Here is a 19,501-nt window from a genome sequence, read left to right on the forward strand (position 1 = left end):
TAACGGGCAGAAAAAGGGGCAGTGCGCATATTGCGTGAGGCGAGTGAATGAGGTGCTGGTAACATTATCGTTGTCGTTACGATCGGGCTACAGTTCCAACAAACGAGGCCCCCAAAACCCACATTGAAACGGCCGTTGAATGCCTTGTACAGAAATCAAAATGTGTTTTTCTCTATGATGTATGTACATATGGACATATACGTACACATGGATAGAACTTCGTTTTTTATCTATTCAATGAGAGAGAGGGGGAGAGAAACAAAAGAGATAGAGGAATAGAAAGAGAGAAGGGTAAAGCAAGAGAAAGAGAGACAGAGAGAGAAAAGAAAAAAAGGAAGAGGCAGCAAAAGGAGATAAAAAGACAGAAAGAAAAAGAGAGGGAAGGAAAGAGAGAGAGAGAGACAAAGAGAAATAGTAAGAGAGGGGGAAAGAAAGAAAAGGAAAGAAATACAAAGAGAAATAGAAGGAGAGAAGAGAAAAGGGGAAAGCAAGAGAGAGAAAAGGAAAAAAGGAAGAGGCAGCAAAAGGAGATAAAAAGACAGAAAGAAAAAGAAAATGAGAGCGATAGAGAGTGAGAGAAAAGGGAAGGGAGGGAGAGAGAACCAAGAGATAAAGAGAAATAGTAAGAGAGGGGGAAGAAAGAGAAAGAAAGAGAGATAGAGAGAAAGATAGAAGGAGAAAGAGAGAAAAGACAGGGAAAAGGAATAGGCAGCAAAAGGAGATAAAGACAGAAAGAAAAGGAGAAAGTGAAAGAGAGTGAGAGAAAATGGAAGGGAGAGAGAGGAAGAGATAGAGAAATAGTAAGAGGGGGAAAGAAAGAGAAGGAAAGAAATACAAATAGAAATAGAAGGAGAGAAGGGGAAAGGAAGAGAGAGGGAAAAGGAAAAAAGGAAGAGGCAGCAAAAGGAGGTAAAAGGCACAGAGAGAAAGAAAAAAGACAGAGAAAGTGAAAGAGAGAGAGATCGAGAGTGAGAGAAAAGCGAAGAGAGGGAGCGAGAGAGAGAACCAAAAGAGATAAAGAGAAATAATAAGAGGGGGAAAGAAAGAGAAAGAAATACAAAGAGAAATAGACAGGAGAGAAGAGGGAAAAGGAAAAAAGGAAGAGGCCGCAAAAGGAGGTAAAAGACACAGAGAAAGAAAAAAAGAGAGACAGAAAAAGTGAAAGAGAGATGGAGAGTGAGAGAAAAGGGAGAGAGAGAGAATTTATATATATATAATCTCACAGTCGTATGAAATTTGGGCGCCGGCAATTTAAAATATATCATATAGCACGAAAGCAGAGTGATATTTGAGAAGTGAAAGTAAATTTAAAGGATTTATGAAAAGCGTGCAATCATTAAAAGTGGTCTCCGAAAGTTCAAAATGTTCCACCATCAGACACCCTCTTCTGGCTGAAATCATCATTGCAGCCTCTGCCAAGCTCCTATTGTTGCATGTACATGTATGTGAAATTATTTAACGCGCTCGAATCAACTCTTCCTTTTTCATCTTTTTGGGGGTTTGAGTTGATATTTTTGGACTGCTTTCCGGAATACCAATGATAAAAGTAAGATGAAAGCGGATGGGGAAAAATATCTAAAGGCTCTTTGGACTCAGTTGGGCATTGTGAACACAAATTATTTGATTTTAAAAATTGGAAGGAGACCTCAAACTAGGCACCCCACTTTTTAAGAAAGTCCATTAATTTGGGCACTCCATCAAAAATGGGGCATCAATATTTAATAGATCCTTCTTTGGCAGAAATAACAACCTCTAATCCAGGGGTGGGTAAACTACGACCTGTGGGCCATATACGCCCCCAGGCAACAAAAATAGTAAAAATACAATGATAATGTACAAGATGGTGAAAACATACTAATAAAGAAATGCTGTTTTGGTGCCACACTTGTCCCGTCTCACCCTCTCTTTTTTTATAGTGTAATATTATGTTTATCAATAAATATACCCAATAATGTGCAAAAAAACCCAACTCCGTCTGACCCAGATACAAGGGTGCGCGGCAGAGGCTGAAGCAGGCCTAATCACCCCCAAATATGAAATATGGGGCTTTCTTCAGGCTCAGTCATGCAAATAAAGTCAATTGGTCAGACTCAGGCAGGGTTGAGCTTTAATACCCAAAGGTCAGGCTAGATTTTTTAAAGCCAGAGCTTACCCCTCAACTGTGCCTGTAGCCTTCCATTTCCTCACTATGTTCCTCACAGTGAAAACTGACAGCTGATATCTCTGAGCTAGCTTTTTGTGCCCTTTCTCTAAACCACAATGTCGAACATTGTTTTCAGGTTATTTTGATGCTGCTATATTGCCTCACTTCAAATAAGATGCAAAGAGGAGAACAACTTTGCAACTGGCTACTGTATGCAGGTCAAGGGCCAAAGAGCAAACAAATCTTGTGTTCCAAAGATTTGTGCTACAGGTATTCAAATCAATAAAACAACAAGGTTACCATGGCGCCCAATTGGCCCCGCCCGTTTGGCGCCAGCTGCGGCTCGTTGACAGATTGGCCTCCCTTCTATTTAAGCTCAGTGCTCTCACTCTCCCTTTGCCAGTCCGTCAACGAACCTCTGCCCCGCAAGACGTAGGTTTTGGACTGTCCGGTATTGTTCCCGTCTATTTTTGCCCTGTTTATTATTCCCTCCAGTTTTCGTTCCCACCTAGTTTGTCCTGTTTATTTTCGATATCCTGTTTCGATATCAATCCTGTCCGTCCCGTCCTGTCCGGTATTGACCCCATCTGTCCGATTACTACTCGGGCAATCGGTATCGATCTCGTCGGCCTCTGGCTTCCTATCATTTCACGCCAGACTGCTGCCTAACGTGCATGACTCCCCATTTCCCGTAAAATAAAAGGCTTGTGTGGGAAACGTCACGTGTTTGGGTCCTGATCCTGTTCTGGTTCATGACAAACAATGAAAAGTTATGAATCTGAAAACTGAATATTGATTGCATAAATCACTGGGTTCATGTACTGTCATGCAAATTCCTGAAGCAAAGACTCTTCTGGTCTTGTTACCTACTATGGTTTTGCTGCCTGCGTTTCCTGTCCGGTATCGTGCCCGTCTATTTTTGCCCTGTTTATCATTCCCTCCAGTTTTCGTTCCCGTCTAGTTTGTCCTGTTTAATTTCGATATCCTGTTTCGATATCAATCCTGTCCATCCCGTCCTGTATCGACCTCGTCTGTCCGATATCTACTCGGGGAATTGGTATCAATATCGTCTGTCTCTGGCTTCCTGTCATTCCACGCCAGACCGCTGCCTAACATGCATGACTCCTCATTTCCTGTAAAATAATAGGCTTGTGTGAGAAACGTCACGCGTTTGGGTCCTGATCCTGTTCTTGACAAATATCTCATGTTTTGATGTGGGCAAATCCGCCTTATTTACGTTCAGAATTTTTCCGGTTCATGACATACCACAGTTGTATGTATGTGCCTATATTTTTCTAAAGTATTTTCTGCACCCTTTCTGTATATCCTATAAACTAGATTTCACTTCTCAAATATCACTGTGTTTGTCTGCTAAAAGATATACTTCAGTGAGATTGCTGATCACAACAAACGATACTTTCTTATACTCTTGAAAATGATCAGGGGCGCCCAAACATTTTGCATACGATATATTACAGTATACGTTTACCATTCAGCTCAGTCATCAACGTGAAAAGTGTCTCGAAAAATCCAAAAGGTAACAAGTGTGACAAAGGGCATAGCTGGAAGCCATTCTATAGTATTGTTATGATTCTCTTTCTTTTGTTAGACTATTAGTAGTAACAGTTTTAAAATCTTTATTTACAAATACACAACAAAGCATGCCGGTAAAATAAAACTATATGATACACTATTTATAGTTTCTCTCTCAAAAAAAAAAAACGTTCTTTTCCAGCATTTGTGCCATTTACATCGTGACCTGCACTGTACTTTTTTGTTTTTTTGTTTCTTTTTCGGGGGCTTCTTTTTTGTTTTCGTTTAGTTTGGCAGTCGACGCGGCGAGCGAGTCTGTCGGAGCGTTTCGATCCGAGACGAACCCGTTCGGCTAAACGGCACAGTTTCTTTCGTCGGGAATGTATTCGGTTTCGGTGTGCGGAAGCCGAACCGATCGGGAGACTCGATCTTGTAAACAGACCTGCTTTGGCGGGACTGACGGAAAATGGTTTTCGTAAGGGGGCACAGGCAGTGTTTAACGCACCAAAGTGGCATTTGTGGTGCGAGGGCAGACGCTGGAAAAGCCATCTGCATAGAAATAGGACCATCGGCTGGCAGGTAAAAAAAGAATGGCAGGAACACCTCGATAGGCAGCTGGATTGGCAAAGCCTTCTTCGTGAAGAACCTCAAAGGTTGTTTTTTTTCTTTTTTTGATTGCTCACCCACGTGAGCCCTGCTGAGGTCCATCGCGAGTCTTGCTTTTGTTGCCCGACTTGCTGGAAGCTTGTGTGGAAAGAGATGGGTGCCAATGATACACTGACAAACATGGCAGTTGATTCTGTAGTTGAGGACCACCCCAAGACAAAGCCCACTAGATCATAGCGACTACGAGCCCTTTTTTTTTTTTGTTGCATTCTCCACTTCTTTACGTTCATGCTAGGCACGACGAGGCAAGTGCTCTGGGATAGCGTCATGCTAACCCGGCCCGCACTTTAGGATGCTTGCTGTCGACCTTGCACACGTCGGCTCCTATTTCAACTCATTGGCTTGGAAGCTCTAATACGGTATAAAAAGAGGAAATCGAACGAGTCTTCCTACTCTATCTTTTACGGTAGAACGGCTACAAAAGGAGTGGGGATCTTCAATTCAAAACTTGAAGCGGCCCGGATCAAATCAACAGCAAAAGGGTCGAGACGGCGAAAGGAGGGCTGACCGTTTCATCTTGAACCAAGGGATCCAATCAAAACTGGGATCTTTTTTTTAAGCGTAATAAAAAGATGAAAGCACCAGTGACACGCCATTTTTCGCTGCAGTGCAGTTGTATTAGGGTGAAAACAAAATCCTAAACTTTAGCGTTCCGCCACCCATCTACCAATTCGCCCGCTACCCAGCTTCTTCATCATTTAGTAGAATTTTGACTTTGTCCTATAAACTGATGTGGCAGTTCTCGCTGTGTTCCCAAATGGTCGCTTGGCGGAGGGACTCGGCATGCTAAGCACTGGCAGGGAAGTTGCTATTCTCTCTTTTGCTCAACGGAGAGTTGTGTGCCTTGGCAAGTTGGTCCCCAAATCCCGATGTGTGAGTGAGTGCATGTATGTGGCATGACCAGCGTACTGTGGTGAGACATCTACGTTCTATGAACTTGGTCGTTATGCTTCAAAGTTCCACAGCAGACTGATTGTGTTTGGTTCAACTGTCTTGGACGACGTACGAAACCACGATGCCTCTTTAGTCTGTAAACATTTTTTCCAGTGTGTTTCTCAGGGTTTATTACTTGCAAATGATTTCTAGACCGATGGGGGTCAAGAGTGTCAAGGTGCCTAGCACTTAGATTCCCACTCATCTTTTTGGTTTTTGTCTTTCTCTTTCCTGGACCACTCCTCCTTGTTGTCATCCTGCTTCTCCTTGTCAGGTTTGGTCACACTGTCGTACGAAGGGAGAGAGGCAGTGGACGGCGTGCTCTCCTTCTTCTCTGGGTTGGTCCCGCCGTTCTCAAGCTTGTTACTGACGAAGAGGTTGCGCTTGAAAATGATGCCGCGGCGGATCAGGTGAGCGCGGTAGGCGTTCTGGATGATCCTGGCCGAGACGTCCTCCTGCTTGCGGCGCAGCGTGGTGGTGATGGGCTCGTACGACACCTTGGAAGGGTTGGCCGCCACGAAGCGCTCCTCCATCTGTCCCCTCAGCATGTCCAACTCGCCGCTGTCGCCCAGCACTCGCTTGGTGAAGGCGAACAGGATGTCCAGGCAGTGGATGCGATCGCCGCTCACCATTGGCATGTCCATGGCGATCAGTTCGATGGTATTGGGCTTCGGAACGCGGAGTGGGTGCTCTAGCGCGTCCGCAAAGTCGGGCAGTTTGGCGAAGGTGATGAACTGAGAGGCGGTGGGGTCAAACTTCTCCCAGATCTCGTAGAAAGTCTCAAAGTCGTCCTCGCTGAGTGGATCAGCACTCTCCTCAGTGGCTACGCTGAAGTTCTCCAAGATGATGGCGATGTACATGTTGACCACGATCAGGAAGGAAATGATAATGTACATGACGAAGAAAAATATTCCCACGGAGGGGTTTCCGCAGTCGCCCTTCACAGATGTGCCAGGGTTCTCCAGGGCGGGGTTGCAATCCGGTGGGTAGTTGAGGATGGGCAAAAGCAAGCCGTCCCAGCCGGCAGAAGTGGTTATCATGAACAGGATGATCATGCTGTTCCCAAACGTCTCAAAGTTATACAGGTCATCGATGCCGGCACCGTGCTTCACGTATCCGAAGTTGGACATGCCGAAGATGGAGAAGATAAACATCACCAAGAAGAGTAGGAGGCCAATGTTGAACAGGGCTGGCAGTGACATCATCAGGGCAAATAGCAATGTTCGGATGCCCTTTGCTCCTTTGATGAGACGCAGGATACGTCCGATACGAGCCAAGCGGATTACTCGGAACAGTGTCGGAGATACAAAGTACTTCTCGATGATGTCAGCCAGGAACATCCCTGAAGGATGAATAACACATCACATTTTTAAAAATATGAATTTGCCAGGAACGAGTAGAGATGCGAGTTCAAACACAAAAGCGAAGGACAGCCGCCAACCCGAAAAGAGAACCCCAAACTTAATTCTGATCAAACAGACTTGAGAGAAAACCACCAACTCACCAACAATTGAAAGGATGACCACCACCACATCAAAAATGTTCCACCCATTGGTGAAGTAGTAGTGACGAAGCGCAAAGAGCTTCAGCAAGAATTCTGTGGTGAAGACCACGATAAAGATGAAGTTGACCCAGTAGAGGACATTTTCCGTCTCATCGGATTGGTCATCTGTTTCCACCATCATGGTGACCATGTTGAGACAAATGAGGATCATGATGGAAATGTCGAACACTTGCTGGGTGACAAAGTCAAAGACCATCCCTTGGATCTTGTTCTGTGGAGGCAAACAAACGTCGCACAATTTATCATGTAGTTGGCATTTGAATGTTCCACGTTTCAACATTTAAGAATTCACACAAATGTATAGACCACCGCTTAGCTTTCTGTTTATGTGTGCGTTTTTTTAACGATTAACGATTGGAGGTCAATATACTAGGCAACACTCCCAAAGAAAACCACTCACTGTAGATGTATTTCTTGACACCCATTTATCAACGAGAGAACATTTACAGAAACACACATGCTGATGTTATTTAACCTAAAATAGAAGTCACAAACATGTTGTTTATGTCACGGTTGCCATGGCGCCCAATTGGCCCCGCCCGTGTGGCACCACCTGCGGCTCGTTGACAGATTGGCTTTCCGTCTTTTTAAGCTCAATGCTCATACTCTTCCTGTGTCAGTCCGTCAACAAACCTCTGCACGCATGAAGTGGGTTTTGACTCGGTACTGTTTCCTGTTGGTATTCCCTGTCCGTTATTGTTCCCGTTTATTTTTGTCCTGTTTAATATCGGTTTCCAGTTTCGTTCCCGTCTATTTTTGTCCTGTTTATTATTCACCCCAGTTTTCGTTCCCGTCTAGTTCGTCCTGTTTATTTTTGATATCCTGTTTCATTATCAATCTTGTCTGTCCCGTCCTGTCCGGTATCGACCCCATCTGTCCGATATCTACTCGAGCAATTGGTATCGATCTCGTCTGCCTCTGGCTGCCTATCATTTCAGGCCAGACTGCTGCCTAACGTGCATGACTCCCCCTAAAGTACTCCCCATTAAGTAGCACCTGAATTTAATACAATCAAAAAAATAGCACCTGAGTGTCTTTGCAAAAGTTTAGAGACACCTTAGCTCCTTTCTATAATAGATTTGAAATCTAACAACATAGTCTTCAAATTAAGGTAATCATTTAAAAATACATAAAACGCATAAAAGCGGAACGGCGACACAGTTCTCAGGTCATGGAATCGAATCCTCCTGTGCGGAGTTTGCATGTTCTCTCCGTGCTCGCGTGGGTTTCCTCCAAGTAATTTCTTGTCAAGTGATTATCTTTTTATCCTTTTTTCTGTTTAAGACTACTGTACCTGTGGTCGAGGGATGGGTTTCTGAGGCTTTTTGGACCCCAACTTCTTCATGGCATTGTAGTACTTCTTCTGTTCCTCTGTCATAAAGATATCCTGGCCTCCAAAGTAAAGGGACCCGAGAAAAAACATTTGGTTATAATCTGACACCGGGATGAAACAAAAGGAATGGATGTGCTAGACTTATCTTTTTCTTCTGTTGGTTGAAATTGTCAATAATCACACCAATGAAGAGATTGAGGGTGAAGAAAGAGCCAAAAATAATAAAAACCACAAAGTAGATGTACATGTAGATGTTCACTTCGTAGTCGGGCTGGTCTTCAACCTAGGGGTGACAGAAACGGGTCACAAGGATGCAGCAAAAATGAGAAATTTTAGAACTCAAGATACAGTAATGTGTTCATAAAACTCACTAAAATGTACACATTTTTCATGGCCAATTTCAAGCACTGATTAAGGGCTATATAAATAACCATGACTTGACTTTCAAAGCTAATTTTCCAACTTCTCCAGTACCATTAAAAGAACAAGTACGGTGTGAATCATGTATTTTGCAAAGCCACAAAAAAATCTGTGATTTACATACACATTTTTAATATTGTGGGTGCATTTATCAAAACACATGATTTTTAAAACTCGAGTCAATCGCAAATATAATTGTTTTTGACACAAATCTCTCCCCATATATGTGTTGTGTCAAAAACGACAGTAATATTTTGCCTACATTTTCAGTTGCAGTAAATTCTTCTCATTACAATTAACCTTAGTTTTATTGCATGGCCATGTCCAGAATTAATACGTAATCCTTGCATTTCCTAGTGCCCTGTGTAGTATGCACCTGTCTTCTTGGGTGCGGGTCATAGGAGAATACCATACAAACTAACGCTAGCTGCCGTTAATCAGAAAGGAAGAAGAAATGCAAAGCGAAGCCACCAGAGAGCAGTTTCAGTGTCATTTCCAAGCAGACTTGTGAAACACTGCAACAATTTCAGGCATTCAAAGGCACTTCACTCAAATTTTAAGCACTTTTCAGTCCCTGAAAACACACTAAAATGGAAACATTGATCAAGGATTTCAAACATGCCTAGCTACGAACCCTGAAAATGTGAAATTACTATTATTTATTTTTAAAAACACTAATAATTGACAAAAGCAGTTGGAGATGACTCTGAAATGGATATTGATCCACACTCACTTGTGGACTAGTGACTACTCTCCTCACGAATGACAAAAATAAATAATTCATTTGTGTTACCACAGGTCATAAAAGCTAAAAAAGATTTCATGTCAAATGAATGCAATTTTTTGGGGACTTCCGACTGTTTCAAGGAAAGGTTTTTTTAACCACTAGGGGGCACTAAATAATACAAATTGCCCCATTGCAATAGTTCTTCTTTTTGAAATATTTTTGATGACATTTTAAAAACAAATACACTTTATAGGATAATTTTAGAATGAGTGAAATTAAAGGTGCTCTCCGAAATTTGAAACTGTTACTCTTTGCCGCCATTTCCTGGCTTAACATCATAATCGCAGCTCGTGCAATTGAGCACATGCATTTCTTGGACAAGCTTGAATCAACTCTTCATATTTTTGGAGGTTTGGGTTGGCATTACGATTGTATTTGAAACAGCCCTTTCTAACTTTCACCATTTTCATCCTCGTATTAATAAAAACCGGCACGCAAGTGCATTCACTCACCAAACCCCTTCCGTTCTCTTGGGCGCGACACGTCGGAGGGACGACTCTTTGCATACAAACTAATGCCAGCTGCCGTTCATCATTAGGAAAGAAGAAATGTAATGGCAAAGCCAAGCCACCAGAGACCAGTGTCATAGTCATTTTTAAGCAGACGTCTTTTTTTTCTAATTAAATGCGTGTTATATCAAGTCAAACTGCGGGGGAACTATTCTAAGCATTTATAAGCACTTCATCCAAAATTTGAGCGCTTTTCAAAACCTTGAAAACACAAAATTCAAGCTTTTCAAGGATTTTAAGCGACCACACGACCCCGGTAAGGAACAATTAATGACATTTCCCTTTTATTTTGAATTGATTAGGATGAAAATTAAATTAGTGTATGGTGAAACAAATATACACCAATTAAAATGGTGCACAGTAAATTTATCGTAGGTAAATACGCATTGACAAAGGGTTTTAACTCCTTTGGCGTTTTATTTTTGGCTTGTCTATCATGTAGATGTGGGTTTTTGTTTAAAATTTGCTTTATTACATGTGTGTCATGGTAACACTATTATGTGTGGTAGGTTTTCACTTTTTAGGACGGCCCCACCTCTGAATTTTGAGAGAAGGTCTTTATATATATGATATATTTTGTTAATTTTTCGCTTTTTTATTGACAGTCCTTATTTTACTGCGTATTCTTCTATCTATCTACCTTGGTCATATCCCTCAAGAGGCGTGACCGACAGCAAGACAAACACATACAATAACAAATAAAACATAATAAAAATAAAATTAAAAGAGGAAGAAGAGAAAAAAATGTCAAAAAAACACACACAAAATTTTTTGGACCATGGCCAACCCAAATGCCAAAACACCCAAACAAGTTAGTTTGTGTATTCTTAATATTTTTAATTGTGGCATATTCTGTTTGCCCCAATAACAAACTATTGCCTGTGCAGGTAATTTCAGGTTGTCTTGACAACCCCATGCATAATTGTAATTGAAATGTACCTCTCTGGAATCCACAGCTGCATACATGATATCCATCCAACCTTTGAATGTGGCCTTTTAGAAAAGAAACATATTTAGACACGCTGATGGATTACATAAGGGAAAACAAAGCAAGGGGAAAGCAAAACATTACAAAACTCAAAAACAGATGCAAATCCAGATCAATAGCTTGTGAATAGAAAGAAAGAGAAGCATAAGAGCGAAGAAACAAAGTGCCGTGGAAAGGTATTCGCGCGTTCCTCTTTTTTCTGTCATTTTTGCATATTCATCACTCGAAAGAGAAATTTTGGCCCACTTTTTTTTGTAAAATGGTTTCAAATCGGAGGGTTTTCTAACATGAACTGGGTCTCAAGGTCACAACACACCATTTCAATTGGATTAAATCTGGACTTTGACTTGGCCATTCCGGAACCTTCTCTCTCTTTTTTTTTTAAGTCGTTCAGAGGTGGACTTGGTGGTTTGTTTGGATCGCCCCGCCCTGCTGCATGATCCAAAAGCGCTCGAGTTTGAGGACACAAACTGATGGCCAGACGTTCTCCTTCAGGTGCGCATGAGAATTGTCTATTCTGTCAACCACAGCAAATTGTCCTGGTCCTGAGGCAGCAAAGCAGCCCCAGACCATCACACTGGCACAACCACATTGTACTGTTGGCATCATGTTCTTCTATCGAATACTGTTCCATTTTTACGTCAGATGTGATGGGCTGCAAATCTTCCAAAAAGTTCCCTTTTTTACTCATCAGTTCACAGAATGTTTCTCCAAAAGTCTTGAGGGATAATCAAGACGCTTTTTGGCAATTGTGTGAGGATTCTTTGTGTTCTAATGAGATAGCAGTATTTTTCACATAGGTCTTGATTTTTTTGTGCCCTTAAAAAGGTAATCAACATTCCAAAACTGCATTTTGTATTTTCTTGACGTTGTCTCTGAATGATAATAAAATTGGTTTGATGAATTCAAACCTTTGTGAGTGATAAATATGCAAAAAAACACATTTATCAGAAAGGGGGAAATCGTTTTGCACGGCACTGTAATACACACAATGGAAAGCAGCCTCTGAGAACTGTGGATGCAAATGGAAAATTAAATGATAAAAAAAGTTAAGAAAACAAAACAGTCCAACAGGAATTACACTCTCACCACTTGCAGCAAGGCCAGGTAGCCGGCGCCCACATTGTCAAAATTGATTTTGACGTTCTTCCACCTGACCTCCGTAAAGTTTTGCTCAATAAGAGCCTCGCATTGGGTCTTGTTGTTTACCACGTCAACGGGAAAGTATTCCTCGGAGGTCTCGTTGAAACAGTAGTAGTACTTGCCCGCAAACAGGTTAACCCCCATAATACTGAAAATCAGCCAAAAGATGAGGCAAACCAGCAACACATTCATAATGGAAGGGATGGCTCCTACCAGGGCGTTGACTACCACCTAAACCAGATTAGGGAAGAGAGGATACCACACTGTTAGCACCAGGAAACACACATCGATCAGTCCAAGATTTTGGCGGAAGGCATCATACTGCTATGGCTGTACAAACTCTATTAAATGTTTCCTCCAATTTTCTATTTTACTGAGACTCACTGGACTAATCGCTATGGGGACCAAGCGCAGGGGGATTGATAAAATATCAATATTATCAAAAAATCCTGGAGGCCGCATGCGGCCCCGAGGCCGTAATCTTTCTATGACATTCAAAGTCATGAATTTGGGAAAGGCCACTCATTATAGCATTTAGTTTACAGACTGTGGAGCAAGGGTTACTTTCTTAGTGGCTAGGGCACCAGGTATACCTCAAGCACCAGGAGTAACCCACTAAACAATCGGGTCATTCCAATACATTGATATAACTTGGGCTATCAGAAATTGAGTTATTTTAGTACTGGTTCATTGATATTTCAAATAATAATTCAATCGACTGATCTGTTTTTTTTTTTTTTAGAGCAAACTTTTGGTGTCTACCAAAATTTGTGGTTTATTTAAACCGGTTTGACACAATATGTAGCTGTACTATTCAAAACGATGGGTGACTTAGTAGAGCAGGGGTTTCATTTGCGGCATGAGGAGCAATCATGGCCCACGTGATGATAATTTTAGGCCCCACGGCTTACAATGAAGACGTAAAAGGACAGTGTGTATTATTAAGTTGGTAAAAAAATAAATATACATTTATATAAAAAATAAGCAAAAATACATTAACTACGATATAAAAATGCAAGTTTTTAAGTACTCGCAAGTCAAAAAATTGGCGTTTTTACAAGACATTAGCCTCACTTAGTGTCACGGTTGCCATGGCGCCCAGTTGGCCCTGCCTGTGTGGCGCCAACTGCAGCTTGTTGACAGATTGGCTCCCTGTCAGTATTTAAACTCGGTCCTCTCAATCCCCTTTTGTCGGTCGGTCTGCGAATCTCTTTTTTTACCCGGCAAGCCCTTTTTCGCCTATCCTGTGTTTTTGCTCCTGTTTGTCTCTCGCTACGATCTGTTTGATCTCGACCACGTCTGCTCTCCCGTCCCGAATTACGACCCGTTTTGATCTCGGCCACGTCTGTTCTCCCGTCCCGAATAACGACCCGTTTTTTATCTCGAACACGTCTGCTCTCTTCTCCTGTCTTTCGACTTGTTTCCGATCCCGATCACGTTTTTGCTCTTCTGTCCCGGCTGCTGACCCGTTTTGATTCCGTTCCCGGCACCGCCATCGCTCGCCGCGGGGGTCCCACTTCCGCGTTCGGAGCGACCTGCTCCCTGCGACCACCGTGTTGTGTGTGCAATCCTTGCCCTTCTTCCCAATAAAACTGTGAGTAACGTTAGGCGGGTGGGTCCTGTCTCCGTTCTGGTCCTGAAACTTAAAGTGTACTGACATAATTGTCCCCATCTTGCTGCTATGAGGACTCAAAAAAAAACAACGTGCAAGGTTGAACAAAAACAAGAAAAAAGATGCAGTTTGGTCACTTTGGTTTTCCGTAGTTTCTATTCTTCCATTTTTTTTAGTACTTATTTTTGGTTGCTCTACAAAATACTTTGACATCTAGCAGTTAAATAATACACAATGTCCTTTCAATGTAGGTGCAACCCACGCAAATTATCGATTCATTCATTAAAGATCGATTGATTTTCGTGTTACTTCCTGATTTTTTTATTTCTATTTTTGCATTTTATTTTGCGTCGCTATTTTTCAACTAAGATATTTGAGAAAAGTGGAATGTTTTATTAGAGGTTTTCCTGTGCAACTTAACCCAGACCCCTAGCTCTGGCATCCCCCAAGTAATTTGAGTTTGAGACCCCAGGCTGTAGAGTATAGGGAAATAATAACGTTCAAATAATCGAGCATACCTTATTTTTAAAAGCATATGTAAATATTTGCAGTCAAAATATATCTGTCTTGATTTTTAGATATCATGCATGCACACATTACTTACATGTGCATGGAGGTTTTTACAAACATCACACATTCCCTGACAGTAAACATGTGTTCCAATCATTTACTTGATCATTTGTATTATCAATGGTTTCGCACACATGCTAAATCAAATTTTTATTTCTAAACTATTGATAAAGTATGCCATAGCAGTATGTTTCCAACCTGACAAGTTCAAGCATAGTACATAGTCTCTACATATTCTAAATTGCCTTTTCTTTCAGAGTTCAAATAATTCACACGATTCCATAGCAGTCATAATAAATATCAAATGTAACCAGCGCACAGGTTTTCTTAGCCGTGCAGTCTAATTTACTGAAAGCTACGCTAATGTAGCGTTGCTATTTTGCTATTATAATGGCAGGCTGACAGCTGAGCATGCATGTCATTGTTTTATGAAGCTATATTCCCTCTCTGCGCAGGACCGTTCTCTCAGCATGCTAAAGCCACCACCGCTAACATGCACAACTCGTGGAAACAAATCCTTGTGACAGTATTTGCTTAATTTAGAATGTTTCGACATTTGCTCTTGCACCTGCTGAGAGAATGGCTCCAGTTGCAGTATGAATAACAGAAAAAAAACTGCTTTCCCGATATGCTGCCTGGAAAGCAGAAGGAAAAGAGGGAAAATCGCTTTCCAAAACGCTTAGTGTGCACCAGCAGTTCTAGTACATGCGTGTTTAAATGGCAGTGTGCAAAAACCATCCAAGTCAATAAATCATTAGGGACATAAGTGGATGGAGAGTGAGAGTGATTCAAGAGATCACGGCTGAACCAGCTGCTGATGTGTTTGTTTCCATTCAATCTTAATACTGACAAGTTTTATATGGTTCAGTTTTAGGGCTAGTGACAATCTTACGATGACACCAATATCAGAATAATTTATTCCATGTAAAACAATAACTTTTTTGAAAGTCATACTCTCCAGAATCTATTTCATCTCACTATTCATTCACCTTCCCTATCCGTTTATTTATTGCTCAGCATTGACATTGGTCATGTCAAACAAATTGTTAAATATCGCTAAGTGAACTTCACCATTGCGGTTAAACTGACACAGCGGGATCTTTTCTCCCCCCTTTTTTACTCTCCTTTCACCCGCACCCCAAATGTGCTATCCAACCATCCCCCCCCTGCAAAAAGGCAACTGATAAAGGACACCCACACTGCCTATCCAGGGCCTTAAACGCCTGTTCAGACGCAATGCATTTGAGTCAATGGACAGCTTGGATAAATAAGCCTCAATGCAATTGATGACTATGTGCAGCTTCTCTATTCTGGTTTGTCGTTTCTTTAGGCGTCATTTGCCATTCTTAACCCACACTTCAGATTGAAACATTGAATGGGGCTGTTCACTTCCTATGCAGTAGAAGGCATCAGAATAACCAGGGCCTTCTTTGTGAATTATGTGATGTTATAAAATGGACGTCTATTTTGAAATGATAGCCAAACATATTTGCTAATCTTCTGCCTCTACCTCAAAATAAAAATAAAGTGAAAACTAAAATGGAATAGGTGGAATTAGAAGAGGCAGATTGGTGTAAATTGGTCAGCAGAAGTTTAACAAACATACAGTACTGTTGTAACTGTCACATCATTGTGAGGGGGGCCTGTGTCTGTCTCACTCTCACTCAGTTATTGGTGGAACAGTGGGGCGAGAAGGTATGGAGGGTGGGAGTTGGGTGTGGTTAAGTTGGGTGTGGTGGATGACACCTTCTAGGCCTGAAGGTAGGTTGGAAAGAACAAACAAGTCCAAAGCTAAGGAGAGCTAAGAGAGGTGTTTGATGGGAACTTGATTTTTGAACTCGCATAAGAGAATTGTGGGACACATTGATCGATAAGAACTACAAATAGCTGGATTATGTTTTTAACCAAAATTTTGAAGTTTTATGTTGGAGTTGATCGACTTCTGGTCTGGAATTTAAGCAAGCAAGCACCAAAATGAAGCAATTATCCTGGTCAGATGGCCATCGCTATGGTCTTTGCATGGCACCAATGTTTAATGAGCAAGCCCCTTTAAATCTGCATGGGTATTCAGTGTTTCCCATTAAGTTTTGTGAGACCACGGTGTGTGGACAGTCTAGGGTGGTCCAGGGGCATGCTTCCCTGGAATGAATTTGTATACATTTTAAGTTAAAACACACTGATTTGGTGTCATTTCAGAGCAAAATCAAAAAGCGAGATCTCTGATGAATGTGTGCCCTATTGAATCAGAAATACAGTACAATAGTTATGAGAGGCAATGCCAAAGCAAACAAGTCACACCCATTAAGCATGGTATACGGGAAAAGAGTTACATGTAAAATAAAAAATCCTCAGTAGGGTCGCAGGGGTGCCGGAGCCCATCCCAGCTATCTTCGGGCAGTGGGCAGGGGACACCCTGAACTGGTTGCCAACCAGTAGCAGGGCACAGAGAGACAGACAACTCACTCGCTCATTTACACAGGGACAATTTGGACTGTCCAATTAACCTGACATGCATGTTTTTTGGAATGTGGGAGGAAACCGGAGTGCCCAGAGGAAACCCATGCAGGCATGGGAAGAACATGCAAACTCCGCACAGGAAGACTGTTAAGTGGGTTTGGACCCATGACTTCAGAACTGTGCCACGGACGCGCTAACCACTCACTGCCGTGCCGCCTTTGCTCATCACGTAATTAAATTGAAATAACTAGTGTTGTTTCGATTGTGATGCGGTGCTATTTTAAAGAGACCAAATCACAGATTTAATTGAATACAATACTCATATCTGTGATTTGGTAAATTACCATACCGCTCCTTTAGTGATTTCTGCTATGACAGGATGCAGGTTCTTCTTCAGTGGTTGACGATAAGTTATTGTACCACTCAACTTCTGAGCTACAGTTAGGGCTCATGTCCACCAAAGCATTTTCCTGCTCTGAGCTAACTTCTTTATCGCTTGCAACGGCAGCACCGTGTTTTTAACACAGAATGCTTGGCACTAAACATTTTTTTCAGGTTGCCGAGACTCAAAAACTGTTCAACTTGGGGAAAATGTGATTCTCTTCAATGTCATATTTTACCCCGCAGACTAACGCCACAATAACCAAATTTTATCTTTGCAAGTGTGGGGGAGGGGTCGACTGACCAAGATCTCTTCTGACTGACAAAGGAACATTGCACAAATGCACAACATAGCGTTTGCGATCATTTGTATTATGAGAAATCTAAAGGTGATTTTGATTAAATTTGCATTAATATATTTTACAAATATAAAGTTTATGTGACCAATTAAACCGTGGCGGCCTGCCAGAATCTTCCTATGGGAAACACTGGTATTTTAGATTCAACACTGAAATGAACATCTTTTTTTTTTTTTTTATAGAAAAAGTGCAATAGAATATAGTGAATAGTCTGTTACCCACTGCATCTGAACAGGAAAACTATCTGAAACAGCGCAATATTTTGTCCTCCCTCTAAATCAAAATGTCACCAAATAAAACAAATACAACTCTTCACAACTTATCTATATTTCGAGTGTGACTGGTTATATAGAGGTTTTGGTGTCTTGTGCCTCTCCACTGGTTTTTGTCTCAATGAAAAGAGGGATGGTGTGTGTTGGGGAACAAGTGGGAGGTTATGGGCATGTGTATGGGGTGGCTGTGAGGGAGGTTAGCGGTAAGGTATGGAATGTTATCACCGTTGAAAGCAGTGGTTGAGGTTTGGGCCGGATGACGATTTCATTTTTGAATCAACTACTGTTTGAGATGGCATCTAAGCATTGGCAATGAAACTGGGACGAAATTTGAGGTCACCAGCTCAAAACAATAGAATAAAATGTAAGCAGAACTCGTCTTTTCTCATACATGTGATGAGGCAGCTTTGCTATATAGAACACTGTCATGCTTTTAGAGAGTTTGAGACGGTCAATTGCAATGCATGTTTGTCTTCTGTCAATACAGCTGCATCATGACTTATTTGTTAACGCTATTAACAAGACATGCTACACGATGGGAAAGGCCTTCGGAGAACCCCCCTAATATTTTGGGGATTTTTTTTTCCTCCTTATCTTTGTTTTTTTGTTGTTGATAGTTTTCAGTTCTAGCATGCTTGAAACTGTTGAATGGGCATGCGAAAGGATCAGCTGCTTAGCTTTGGATCTTACCCTCATCCCTTCAAAACGTGACAAGGCTCTGAGGGGTCTCAAGGCCCTTAGTGTCCTGAGTGATTTAATGGGCCCTAGATCGGAGTAGCCCAGCGCATTAGCTACAAGGCTGACTATAGACACCTATGCAAAAAACAGAGAAGCAAAAGAGGTTCCAAACTGTTAGATTATTCACTAAAGAAGAGACAGGGCCCTGGCATAGGTGAGGAGAGTTGCTTAACATACACACATAAATCTATGCAATGTATATGCATGTATAACATTGCGTTTATACATGCATAGACGCTTGAGAGAGGTCAGTGTTTAGTATAGGTTTTTTTTTTGTGCGGAGTTGGTTTTAGTGGCAGAAGGCTAAGGGAGTGTCTGTTAATCTGAGGCAAAAGGTCCAGTGTACCTGTAAAGAAATGGAATTGAGCAATAGAGAGAGTGAGCAGGGGAAGAAGACAAAGAGACATAAGGAGAGACAGAGAGAGACAGAGAGAGAGGAAAAGGAGAAAAAAACTTTAAAAAGGCCAAATTAAGTAGGGAAGAACACGACACACGATTTAGTACAAGCGAGATGAGCTAGGGGGCACAGAGGAAGACTTGGAGGGGGGGGCAGGATAAAGAAGAGAAGTCACCCTGCAGGAGTTGATTAAACACCCAACAGATTGGAGAGCCTTACCCTTGGCCCTCTAACAAAGGCTCTGCGTGTCGCTCTTGGGCTCAAATCCCAATCACATTTTAAGACAGACAAACTAACGGTACCTAAGAGAAAGAATACAAGTCAAAATGTACAAGTGTGTCACTGGGCTGTGATCAATTCTCATACATCATAAAAGTGTCAATGGGGAAGGGGTGGTTTAAGAGATCAGAGGCAAAATGGGAGAGCCACAATCACACCAACTGCACACAGGAGACTGGGATGAAGGTTTAGGACATACCCAACAGACTTTAAAAACATTGAAGGACAGCAAAATTTCATTGACTACAGTCCAGTTGCGCACACTTAACAAAAAATGATAAGAAACGGATCCATTCCTTTTTTGTTGTGTTGTGAAGTGTGGTATACAAACTAAAGTCATTCAACTAATGTGAAATCAGCTCAACTCATCTACACTGATAACCACAAAAATTAGCATCTGCAATTTGTAGTTCTTAA

At 41.7% G+C, this 19,501-nt stretch overlaps 1 protein-coding gene and 1 long non-coding RNA gene across 6 annotated transcripts in view; one reads left to right on the top strand and one right to left on the bottom strand.

The window, feature by feature from the left end:
• The window catches only part of LOC148368622 (uncharacterized), a 94,962-nt gene that overhangs the window by 63,762 nt on the left and 11,699 nt on the right, over positions 1-19,501 (top strand). The window lies entirely within an intron of this gene.
• The window catches only part of scn8aa (sodium channel, voltage gated, type VIII, alpha subunit a), a 110,260-nt gene continuing 92,686 nt past the window's right edge, over positions 1,928-19,501 (bottom strand). For 4 of the 5 annotated variants that reach the window (XM_088330602.1, XM_088330600.1, XM_088330598.1 and 1 more), the window contains exons 21-27: positions 18,361-18,483; positions 11,966-12,250; positions 10,828-10,881; positions 8,318-8,455; positions 8,134-8,238; positions 6,780-7,050; positions 1,928-6,617 (exon numbers count right to left, since the gene is read on the bottom strand). In XM_088330602.1, the coding sequence (XP_088186728.1) occupies positions 5,458-6,617; positions 6,780-7,050; positions 8,134-8,238; positions 8,318-8,455; positions 10,828-10,881; positions 11,966-12,250; positions 18,361-18,483 (2,136 nt within the window). In that variant the 3' untranslated portion in view covers positions 1,928-5,457. The remainder of the gene's footprint in view (positions 6,618-6,779; positions 7,051-8,133; positions 8,239-8,317; positions 8,456-10,827; positions 10,882-11,965; positions 12,251-18,360; positions 18,484-19,501) is intronic. The other variant, XM_088330601.1, reaches the window with a different exon arrangement.

Source organism: Urocampus carinirostris, chromosome 3 (genome assembly GCF_059441175.1).
Source record: "Urocampus carinirostris isolate Australia breed hairy pipefish chromosome 3, RoL_Ucar_1.0, whole genome shotgun sequence".
Lineage (NCBI taxonomy): Eukaryota > Metazoa > Chordata > Actinopteri > Syngnathiformes > Syngnathidae > Urocampus > Urocampus carinirostris.